Raw genomic sequence first — 12,172 nt, 5'->3', positions numbered from 1 at the left:
AGTAATCAAGTTCTATATACATACGGTAAGAAAAAGTAAATGCGCCCCATAGGCGTCGCGAATCGTTGGCAAGTATTATGCTATAGTTATATAGCAGTACGCAATTACTTTGATTGGCGGCCAATTACTGCGACGTGACTAGTTTACTTTTAACGAAAATAAATAATTATCGAAATAAAGCTCTCGAAGCGCTATTCGTTATTATATTCCCTATCATACGTATGTATAAGATTGGCAGGCATGCAACATTGATAAATCATCTTGAATTTGTTAATTATTAGTGCCGTCTTTTCTAGTTAAACTTCAAGTCATGTGTGATAAGCATCGAAAGCGAATTTCAAAGTTGAGAGAATAACACGAGAGAGGCGTCGCTAATCGCATGATAAATTATTCAAGAGAGAAAATATACATTTTATATACATATACTGAAATAATCCTTTGATAGAGAAAACTGCTAACAAGTACGACTCTTCGTTTATATATATAAAATCGTATAAAATTTAAATGTCTGTTCTTCTTAAATTAGATTATAAATACACACTTTACATTTCTCTAATATATATAATATATATATATTATATATTTATTTTGAACAAGGATGACTGCGTGTCTTTTAAGAATCTCATCATCTTAATATCACTTTGATTTGAAATTTAAAAGATTTTAATAAAGGAGAAAAAAATGTCGTTTGAGATAGTGTTTAAATGAAAAATCGTTTAACCGCCGAATTCTCTCCGGCGGATTTTCATCTCGGCACGTGCGACTGATTATGGCGGAACAACGGGTCTTCATTACGAATAGTTGGTACGTAACTGTTATCGTCAAGCACACATGCGGTGCGAATACGGAAGCGAGACGAAACCGCGAACTGTTCGTAGAATTTTCGCATAAAGAGGAAGAGAGAAGAGAGACTCACCTTAAAGCTCGTTGTGTGGTCTTCATCTTGGATGAGCTCCTTATCTTCTCGCTCCGAATGCTGATATTCCTACTCCGTTTTCCTCCTCGTCTCGCTCTGTCCTCTCAGCTGCTATCCCACGAAGATTCGTCGCACTACGAGAGGTTTCTTGCGGTATATCGCCAACGATATGTGTCCGAACGAAACAGTTACACAGTTTCTTACTTCACTCGCGTAAAAGGATCGTATTTCCCGCACTTGAAATCACACGCGAAAATTACGGTGTTATAATTTCATTCATCGAAACCGCGAAACACTACTGCATAAAAAGAAAAGTTACACTCGCGACGCGTCACTTTTTTCACGACGAGATTATCGTATCCCTCCCCTCTAGATCTCTTATTGGAGCTGTCACAACGGAATTCGAGATTTAATTGACCGAAGATGTCCCCGGGTCATCCTTCTCCGAGATCCTCTCTCTGAAACACAAATGCGAGACACAGCTGGAGGACGTCTTCGTCCGCGGCTTCGACCGCGAGGTGCAAAGGAACGCCGCGAATTAGATCAGTGGGACTCGCGGGCGACCGAGAAACTTGGGTCGCGAGTCGGCGAAAGGCCTCGTGTGCAAGCTGTCCCTCCTCTATCTTTCTCCACCTTTTCTCATTCTCGCTCGTCGACGTCCGAATTTGCAAAAATATATATATTTCCCGTTCCCCCCCCCCTTTCGATCTTCGTAGTTTTACTCCCGTTTTTCGCGCACGTTAAACTCCCCGAATTTCACGATATCTTCGTTATCTGCGCTGTTATCTCTCTTACGCAATCTTCCCAGATCTCGTATATATTGTTAAAGCACAGTATTTTTATCGCGTGATTTTATTTCTCCAACGTTTTCGCAGGTGTTGGTCTCTAACTCTTCTCTAACCTCACTTTCCTTCGTCTCGGAGGATCCTCTCTTTAAGACGCGACGAGTCGAGATTGTCCGTCTCCCTAACCGACTTCGTCGCCGAGATTAAAGATTAAATTCGCACGAATCGGCACGGGAAGATGATCGCACACGCGCCCTCGCGCATCACCCGCGTTTGTTCCGTGGACACGATGCGCGCGCGGAGAAGAGAGTCGACGAAACGGCGTCGCGCGCCGACGCGAACATCGCCGTTAACCTGTCTCGACGCGTTTCAACGAATTTCGAGAGAAAACCGGCGAGCACTCGTTTCTCCGAATTCGCCCGGCGACGCGCATATATACACACATAAACGCGCGAGATATATATCGTTGATATCTTTTCACTCGATATTTTCTCCAACTTTTGTCCCTTTTAGTAATTTCTTTGATAATCGATAACTGATGCGTTCAAGTCGATACTGCGAAAGTCGCGAAGTCGGCGCTGATTGATCTGACACCTGTCGCGGATCTTTCACAAAAATTCCCGCGGATTTCCGGGAAAAAACTCAAATATGGCGGCGGATTTCCGTCGTATGTAAGTAACGACAATATTCAATACGATTTTATTCTCTCCCGGCGTTCACACATTATTTATATCACCTGTTCGATTCCTGCGATGCAATCTATGCAGATCCTTCCCGTAAATCGTTTCCCGGGCGCCGAAAAATCCTCGCGCAGGTCGCACAGGTGCGGAAGGAGCTCGGTTTGAGTAGAGAGGCGACCGCAAGCCTCCTCTACTCCGGCGCGAGTATATACGTACGCGAGGACTGGTTTCGACGATGCTCTCCCCCGTGTGCCCGACCGGCCAGACTACTTCGGGAGGCGATAGCACGGGACGGCGAGCGCCCGGAGCGGCTGACGCGCGAGCGAGACGGAGAACGACTGTCGTTGCTTGAAGGCGGCGAGAAGAGAGAGAGAGAGAGAGAGATGGCGGCGGTCGCGCGCGCGCGCGCACGCGCGCGGTGGGTCCCGTTCCACGGAAAGAGGCTTATTCCACTGAGCGCGAGCAAGTACTGTTACTTAGATGGGGCCCGGAGGGAGGGGGAGGACCGGGACGACGCGACCCGCGCTGCATGTAATTTCGTGGGACAAGTAGTTTTCTTTCCTACTGAAGGGCTGGTTTCCACTCGCGCGAGAGGGACACCTGTTATATACTTTGAACAAGAGAATCTTATTTGTAGCTGTTCCGCGATGGCAGGTAGCGTTTGCGTCTACGGGATGATAAGCGACTTGACGTTTCTCTCTCTCTCTCTCTCTCTCTCTTTTCCGCGAAAGACGCACACACGAATCACCATGAGTATTAAAACACGGAAATCGGAATTATTTTCCGGAGCATCGACGCCGCGCGACTTCGCATCGTGTCTTCTTGACGTGTAACCGAACGCGACTTCCCGCTCGACTAGAGAAAACACAAGGGATATATAATAGTAAGAGAGGGGAGAAGGTAATGCGGCGCCACTGCGGTCTGTAAACAAACTTGGTCTCGCACGCGGGCGAATGTTTTGAGTATTCGGAATGTTTACCTTGAGTGCTCCAAACTCGTATCGTATCGTACGTATATACGTACGCACTCCTGGCGTAACGGCACGTCGCGCCGCGGATCCCGGATTCGCTCCACCTGTTTTAATCCCGCACGTACACGTGCGGGTGGACGTGGACGCTCTCGACCGGTGCTGCTGCTCCTTCTCTCTCTCTCTTTCTCTTGCGTCGTCGCCTTTTCTTTCCACGAAACGTTCTCGTTTCTCACCTCGTCGACGAGGAAACGTTCGTAGGTACGCACGCGTGTGTGGATCGCACGCAGTCTTGTCCACACAAATCTCTCTTTCTCTTTCTTTCACCCACTGACTCTGTCGCGGAGCGCGCGATATGTAGTATTCACCGCTCGGCGGTCGCGGCTCGACTGAACGACCGACCACCTCCGCGCCGTTCCTTGTCGCGCCTCACTCTCGTAGCACGTAAGCCGGCGCCCCCCGTAACTCGCGCGTACCCCCCGGAGCTTGAATCGTACGATAACGATAAGAGAATTCCCGAATCACGCGCGAATTAAATAGCAGGCACGTGAGACAAATTTTGGGAGCTTCCTAACAAGGACACAGTGAGACACAGAGTATGATTCTATCTTTTTTAAAGATAGAATGATACTCTGTGTCTCACTGTGTCCTTGTTGGAAAGCTCCCTTTGTCTTGACCAGATTCCAGGGAAAATTTAAAAACTATATTAAACATCGCAAAATTGAAACTGTTCTTATACGATCGTGATTTTATGACAAAATGAATATTGAATAAAAACACATTTATGAGAATTGAACATGATTCTTTTCGGAATGACTTAAAATGTCTCGATCAAAATAAACGACGTCGTTTTGATACACTGTGAAAGAATGTATACGATTCGTTTCTAAAATATCTCTAGAATCAGAAAGAATATACGATTTTCGTTTTTAAAAACATCTCTAGAATCAATATTTATTATTTATATATATAAACGTCATATATTTAAACAATTTTACTTTGTCTAACAATAAGAAAAGTTTTCTGTTATAGCTTTTCTCAACTAATACATTATAATATATGTATATATTCTTCACACGAATGTATATATAGTATTAATTACATTATTAAATAATTAATTAAATTAAATAAAGTTGTAATAAAAGACTTTTTTTAGATGTAAAAAATAAGAATTTTTAGATACGACGTTTATAAATAATAAATACTGATTCTAGAGATGTTTTAAAAAAGAAATCGTAAATATTCTCTCACAGTGTATCAAAACAACGTCGTTTAAATATACATATGTAAATACACATAATATGAAAACAGATAAACTGCGTTTATATCTTATTCTTCAAAACGACTCTCCTTTAGGCTGACTCTTGCAATTTTAGAACGTCGATCCGCTGATCTTTATTAGGTACAGCAAAGCGAGAGAGGTGCACGCGTATGTATACATACCTGCGCGTGTTCTCGCGTAAACAGTAAAGTAGGCTGTGCGCGAGAGCGTGAGGTGAGCGGGTGTAACCGGTTCCAACGCGATTTTTTCACGAAAAGTACTCGCGAAGCTTTATAAAATTGTACATACCCTTTGTCGTCGTCGTTGGACATCGCTATATGCGTGTGCATTCGAACGCTTAACCCGAACGAGCGCGATGTTTCGACGTTTGCGAGGCTCCGAAGGATATAGAAGAGATGGCTTTATCCGCATCATTTTTGCAATATTGGATCCCTCAAAAGACCGCAACATTTTCCTCTCAGAATTCGAAAATTATTCGAAATAATGTATAGACTGCAAAAAAATAACAGAATATTTTAATATATTTGTACCTATATTGTTGAATAATTTAGCATATACACGATATTGAAGAAATTATGAAAGATAAATTCTCAAGGAAATTTTGTAATAGAATTGTAAGAGTCTGGTGCACATACACTATTTGCATAAAATATGTTGAGCCGCAAAAAGCTCGCAGCAGCTTGTAATCGAAACTTGTAATTTTTTAATAAAATAATGGAACAAGTATAATGCATGAATAAATTATAGCAATATCATAATTAAAAAGGAAGATAAAGTTAGCGAAAATTTTAGTAATATTATGCTTTGCTGCAATTCATGTTTGTAATATGAGAGTAAATATAACAGTCATATCTAATAATCATGCATTTTTGCTGATAAATATATCATTTCATATCTTTTAACATAATTAGTTAAAATTAAGTATGCATATTAAATATTAAATAAATAATTAATTATCGATTAGTATTTATAATTATAAAAGATTATTGAATTAGGAAATTATTAAGCATTTTATACAAGAAATTTATGTAAATAAAAGATTAAATCGTAAATTTATGAAACAGTAATTATTCATCAATTAATAATCAAACAATGCATATATTTATTTTTGTTCTTGTTGTTATAAATTAACGAAAATTTAAGTGAAGTATTAGAATCTAATCTATTATTTAATGATGTCAATAAAAGTCGCGACTGAACAATTACTGAATCATATTATGCAATAAGATATAATTATATAATTCTCATTACAATTTCTATTGAATCGATAGAACACAATTAACTTCCTTACCGAATATTATTGATACCGATGACTATTGGTAATATCGCACAACTATATTCTCGGTCCGGTGAACATTAGATTTCGAATTTTTTTAGCCATTTCGATGAAAGGTTTACACGCTCCATGAAACTTCGAACCAATAACGGAGATCCAGTGGCATAATAATTGACAGCGAATTTTGTCATAGTGAATATCCCATTTCGTTGTTTTCTGAAAACAATTAACATATACATCAGTTGTTATTATAACTTTATAGGATGTGAATTATAGAGTTTAATTCAATCAAATTTTGTAGTATATGCAGTATAACGCAACGTATTTAATAAAATTTATATTTTCTTAATAAAATTTTCAATATTGCATCGTTAATTAGATTTGTAGAATATTATATATCTGCGCCAAAAGATAATTAATTTCGAACGATTTAACGCTGAAAATAGATTAAATAGGATAAAATATAAATTAATTTAATTAAATTAAGAATAAAATCATTATCATGTAGACGTCTTAAAAACAGACAAAGAGATAGCAAAAAATTTTAGACAAAAATTGCTTATTTCGAACAATTATAGTTTCACTAAATAGATTTTCAATAATACCTAGATTTTTACCCAATGTTTTAAATTTTATTTATCTTTTATAGAGTTATCTGTTCTTGATAAAATATTGTTACTTTAACAAAAGAATATATAGGTACAGTGTCTCGAGATTTTAAACTCGTTTCTATTTTTATTGGTGCGTTGTTTGTCGCGTTATTGAACGAAGCATTAACGAATATTCAAGGGTATACGAAGGGTAAACCGGCGATCTTTTGATGTTGCATTAAATAAATTGAGTCGTTAGAGGTTTCGGACGGGGAACGTATGTATAACGCAAATAATCTACGGTGTGAATAATCCTCGCAATCCGACACGATAAAGTGTCGGTGCTCGCAGCTTCTGAAAAATGAAACAAAGTTTGCGCGTACTCGCCACAATTTTTCTCGCTCGTCACAAAATGTCCTTGAAAATGGGTTCTCGAAAACATCCGGTCGACAAGTTCTTTGTCAAAAACAGAAAAGTGAAATGTTCAGTAAAATACGGCCTTCGCGTGGAATGTATTATCAACTTTTGAGAAACATTTAGAACTGTATTCAGAACTGCAGCTTTACATATATATGTATATACATACCTGCGAAGACCTACGTTGCGCCGATTATTATGTATATGTGGTTTTGCAACAGATAGTTTAACATGATAACGGAGTTTCGGAAAGTATTTTATCTTATCGATTGTGCGCGATGACTCGGAACATTGAATAGCGTCAAATAATCTTCTGAAATGGAGTAGTATAATATATACTGACCGTTGCAGAATTGAAATATTAATAATGTTTAAAACCTATATAAGAATAATATATTGATACGACGATGACTTACGTATATCTGACTCTATATAGTAGCTCTTCTCTTTTCACTAGTGCAGATACTTTGCACTTACGGTGCAGGTTAGGGTCAATCTATTAACATTTTCGATTAAGGCAGGTTTCATCGACCAATGAGATCGATCAATGACGTGATTAACCAATCACAGCCATTTACTCCTCAGAGAAAGGACTGTGATTGGTCAATGACGTCATTAATCGCTCTCGAATCGATTATATGCAATATCATATGTAACTTTGCAACAAAAAAACTCTCACTATTCGATCGTTCACAGTTGGTATCCCTCGTGTCGGTCCAAATTTATCGAAGGTTCAAGCATCGCGTCGTGCAACAAGCGATTTTTCGTATTCGCGTGATTTATTCGTCCGACACGTATAACGGAGTATCGGGAGCATCGCGCCAAGTATCAAAAACGGTTATGGTGTCGCATATTAATTCGATTCGTATCCCGCGAGCGAATGAACGCGAAAACAAAGCGGTGGGATGACAAGAGGGCGGCGCGTGGATGCCGGTGAATCAGTGAAGCCGGATCGCGCTAATTAATCTGTTTTTTTTTCGTGCGATCGTAAAAAATAGCCGCGTTTTTTCGATCTCGTATGTGGCGCGAGTGTTCGATACGCGAATATACGAACAGTGAGTGTTCGGAGGAACATCGAGGAGGAACAATCAACGGGTGTCGAGCATCAGAAAAGGACAGCGAACTTCGTCAAGCTCTATCCTTCTCGCTCCAACGCGAACACTTTTTCCGATGCAAATCGGGTAAGTCTATCCCTTTTTTTATTTATTTATTTTTTTTATTTGAGAAAAAAGAATAGGCCTTGGCTTCGCCATCTGGCCAGTACATATCAACATTCTATGGCTGGAATCCCTGTCAAACTCACGGATTTATTTTCATGTTGGAAATAGTATGTCGGTGTAAAAAGACGCCAAATTCAAACTTGCATATATGATATACGATATACGGTAAGTCTATCTTTTCGAACAGTTGTACACTAACGTCCTCTTGGTAAATAAGGGTTAAAATAAAAAGCTACAAGCTAACTACATGCATACTTGTTGTATCGACGATCGGTCATATCGAGATTCTTCATTTATCTCACCTGTCGAGACAATTTGATAATTGATACCTTTATTCTTTCTTTTTGGTGTTGCTTTCATTATGTCGCTTGAATGCAATCCTCTGAAATTTTGCACTTTTTGGTTTGATTAGTGCATCTTGTCTTTTGTCTGATTATTTGGATGATAAATTCAATTTGATCAATTTTAATAAAACATTTGCGAGAAACTAGTTTATTGCGCATATAATCAACAATTAACGTAACAGATTTACTTAACTCTATTCTAATTTAAATCTTTAATGATATTTCGATGATTATATATGCATACGAAATTTCTTCTAACGTATACTGCCATCTGAAGATATAAATACAAAGTAAATATTTGAAGGCATGTGCTACGATAATAAATAAAGTGTGTGCACATGATTGTCAAGAATGAGAAACAAGTAATCTTCATAAAATTTACTTATTTTATTTTATTTTAAATTTTAATATATTCTTAGTTATATTTAATTAAAGTTATACTATATTACTATTATATAAAAAATTAAACGAAATATCAATTTTAAACCTTTTAAATTTTGAAAAATACAGAAAAATGTATGATTATATTATATAAACATTTAAGATATCGATTCTTCGTACTTTGGACGTCACGTGTTATTATTGGATATTCAAACGTAAATTTTGCGCGGCAGCAAATATTTGGCATCTTTGCAATTCCATTTTCTGTTCTTTCAACTTGACAAGCTGCTTCTTCAACTCCAATTCTTTGTGTCTCACAGCCATTTTCTCCTTGTGTCGCCTCTCTTTGTTTTTCTCAGCCACGGTAAAATGCTTTTCCATTTCTTCGGTGAATTTTTCAAACAATATCGCCAAAGTTTGTTTAAAATCCAATGTCTCGTTTTCTTCACTCGTCGTAGCTTTCTTCGGCGCCAAAGAATCTTGTTGTTGTTGATTGACCAACAAATTGCTGCCCTGATCGCAGGTACGTCTCAATACAATTAAAGGATATTTCGCTGATCCGCTCGACGACTGCGGATCTTCATTCTTTTCCAGATATACGTATTTCTTCTTCTCGTTGAAGATCTCGTCCAAGGCGCGTTTGTGCTCCCACTGTCCGTAGTGTCTCATTCTACCGGGTTTTTTTAGTCGCTCGCGGAATACGAGGTTTTTGTACTTGCGTTCCAGAACTCGCCATTTGTTCTCGCACTTCTGCGGACTGAAGTAAAAGCCGTATTTCTGCATCTCCATAGATATCATCTCGAACATCTCTCGCAGACTCCTAATTTGCGTCGATTGTCCGACCTGCGATCGATATTTTTTGTACTGATTGATCAGGCATGTAGTGGCTTTGCTGGTCCATAGATTCTGCGATACATCGGCATTTGACGATATCGCATTGACATTCTCGAAATCTGGAAGGTCATTCTGTTTCTCCTCGATGTAACATTGAGCAGTTGGTTCCATCTTTATTTCTATCTCCTCGTTTTCTGTCAAAAATAATAATTAAAAAACGTTATACGCGCGAAAAGATATAGTGAGCATAAATGGTAACGTGAAAGAATATATATTTACAATCACATAAATATAAAAATATAAAAATATATGTGTGCAAATTTGTGAACATATTAATATTTGAAAATTCGTAATATTAATTAATTGTCGATACGTTTCACCAATAATTATAACGCGTGCATATCTAGATACAATGCATTAGATTAAAAAATAAAATTAAAACCGGAAGCAAAAGCATTTCCAACACTTTCTGTATGATATATTTCAATGTCCAAAGTTTTCTGTACTTTTCATCATCGACTAATCATTGCGCACTCAACAACCGTGAATTTTATCCGATTTGAATTCTCCCGCGTTACGGAAGTCAAAGGTAACTCATGTACACTCATGACATCTTTGAAAATGCAGGTCGACGAAAGCGACAAGCATGTTCACGGATCGTTCGAAAAGCTTAAGCAATCGTATCAAGTATCAAATGAAAAACAATTTCCTTACCTTCTCGCTTCTCATTCTCGGCCATAATAGAAATAGAAATCCATGTACGTCGTCAACGACGTTGCGATCACACCCAGCAACTTGGTCTGTGAAAGTTGTTGTCGCCGACAGCGTGCGCGACTCTCATCCGGACCCGAAAAACCGAAGGAAACTAGTTCCAAACCGGCCTCGTTGTGAAACTGGTTCCGTACGCGTCACGAACTGATGACGGCCATGTTTGTCCCTCCCCCCTTTCCTCCGTCACATCCTGTTCCTCGAGGAGCGAACATCTGCGCGATGCGGCGCGAAATCGTCGATCGTCTTGCACGAGTTTCGGACGCATTCTGAACCAGGAAACCCGGCGATGCGCTTCCATTTGTTTCGCAGAGATTATATACCTATTGCGCAGACAGATATGAATTTGCGCAAACCGTTCGTCGAAACTGTTTCACTTTGAATGGAAACCTGTTATCGAGCTAACTAGTTTTTAAAGCGAATGTTCGGGCGGGGATACTTTCTAATACAAGTTGAAACATCGAGTAACGCAGCTCTATAAATGCATAACTTTTCGAATTTTCTCGAGTTATATTTATTTCATGAAAAGATTATTATCGGATAAGAGAGCATGATCGTATTTATCCCTAAACATCCAATTAGGATCTTAATTTTGTATTTATTGAGATAAATTTATTTCTTATCAGTAGAAAGTGAGATTAGCGCGATCCTCAATTATATATTAACGCTCGCACGCGAAGCGCGAAAACAATATATAATTTTCGTGAACTAACGAATCTTTTCAATTTGTATAATTACTAATTTAAATCTTACCTTTCATTAAATTATTAGCGTTAACATAGTGATTTTTCTTTCAAACATTTCTATAGATATAAAAAACTTGATATATAAACAAATTACAAACTTGATCTATTTTTGCTTTTTATAAAATGATTACATTTTCAAAATAGACATTGTGATCTGGAGTAAATTCCTTTTAAATGATCCTTTAAAATGTCAATTTTATTACTGTTTTTTCTTATAAATAATTTTAAAATTGTGCCTTATATTTATTAAAATTTCTACAAGAGAGAACTTGCTTAAACTATATTGTAACTTTCTTATTGTATAATCTAAATATTAATTTTACACGATATACATATCTTCCGTTACTTGAAAGTCCTCGTCACTTCTAACATTTTAAACTAATTTACGTTCTGAAAGTCTAACATAAGTAATTCCTCGCTTATGTACTTTTGATTATGTAATGCTTTCATAAAACTCGTGACGCAATCCAATGAGAGTCATTACTTACGCTAACCAGCAACTCGATGGACGAAGATTCTTGAAGGATTCTTTCTGATGAAAATATTCTACTAAAATTGAAGTAGAAAAATCTTACATTATCTTTATATTTCTCATACGTGAAAAAAATCAATCGTGTTTCGATACTTTCATTCCGGTTGAGTCAAAACATTCGCTCGGAATGCGCGTTAACGAGTTTCTTACGGGCATAAAAGTGATTTTACCTTAACATGTTCGGAAAATGCATAGTTGCGGTATAAACAATTTACGTGACGTATGGATGCATAAGAATGCGCGTACCGTTCGCGGTTTAGGACAACTTTTGTACCTCGTCAAGAAGGAATAAAGTTAGCGGGATTCCCGCATCGGTGCAGTCAGAAACAGAATAGGGAAAATAAATATCTATATAAGCATTTCTTAAGCATTTCTTAAGCATTTCTTAACAATAGTTGTATAAATTAATTTGAATAAATAAATAGTATTGGAGA

General features: G+C 38.0%; 2 protein-coding genes across 3 annotated transcripts in view; both read right to left on the bottom strand.

The window, feature by feature from the left end:
- The window catches only part of LOC145935772 (uncharacterized), a 142,313-nt gene extending 138,579 nt beyond the window's left edge, over positions 1 to 3,734 (bottom strand). Inside the window, exons 1-2 of one of the 2 annotated variants that reach the window (XM_083037355.1) lie at positions 3,361 to 3,734; positions 917 to 1,374 (exon numbers count right to left, since the gene is read on the bottom strand). In XM_083037355.1, coding sequence (XP_082893481.1) covers positions 917 to 942 — 26 coding nt within the window. In that variant the 5' untranslated portion in view covers positions 943 to 1,374; positions 3,361 to 3,734. Of the gene's footprint in view, positions 1 to 916; positions 1,375 to 2,437; positions 3,186 to 3,360 lie in introns of those variants that run through there. The other variant, XM_083037354.1, reaches the window with a different exon arrangement.
- Positions 3,735 to 8,624: 4,890 nt separating this feature from the next.
- LOC145935984 (uncharacterized) lies at positions 8,625 to 10,815 on the bottom strand. The gene is made up of 2 exons (XM_083037829.1): positions 10,407 to 10,815; positions 8,625 to 9,886 (listed from the first exon to the last, which is right to left on the bottom strand). The coding sequence occupies exons 1-2, from the start codon at positions 10,429 to 10,431 to the stop codon at positions 9,057 to 9,059; spliced, it is 855 nt and encodes a 284-aa protein (XP_082893955.1). The 5' UTR covers positions 10,432 to 10,815; the 3' UTR covers positions 8,625 to 9,056.
- Between the last annotated feature and the right edge of the window lie 1,357 nt (positions 10,816 to 12,172).

The sequence above is a fragment of the Prenolepis imparis genome, unplaced genomic scaffold, assembly GCF_030444845.1.
Source record: "Prenolepis imparis isolate NDT839.2.m4 unplaced genomic scaffold, iyPreImpa1.0 SCAF_5, whole genome shotgun sequence".
NCBI lineage: Eukaryota > Metazoa > Arthropoda > Insecta > Hymenoptera > Formicidae > Prenolepis > Prenolepis imparis.
Note: the sequence above shows the minus strand (reverse complement) of the source record. Positions and strands in the feature narration are given on the sequence as shown.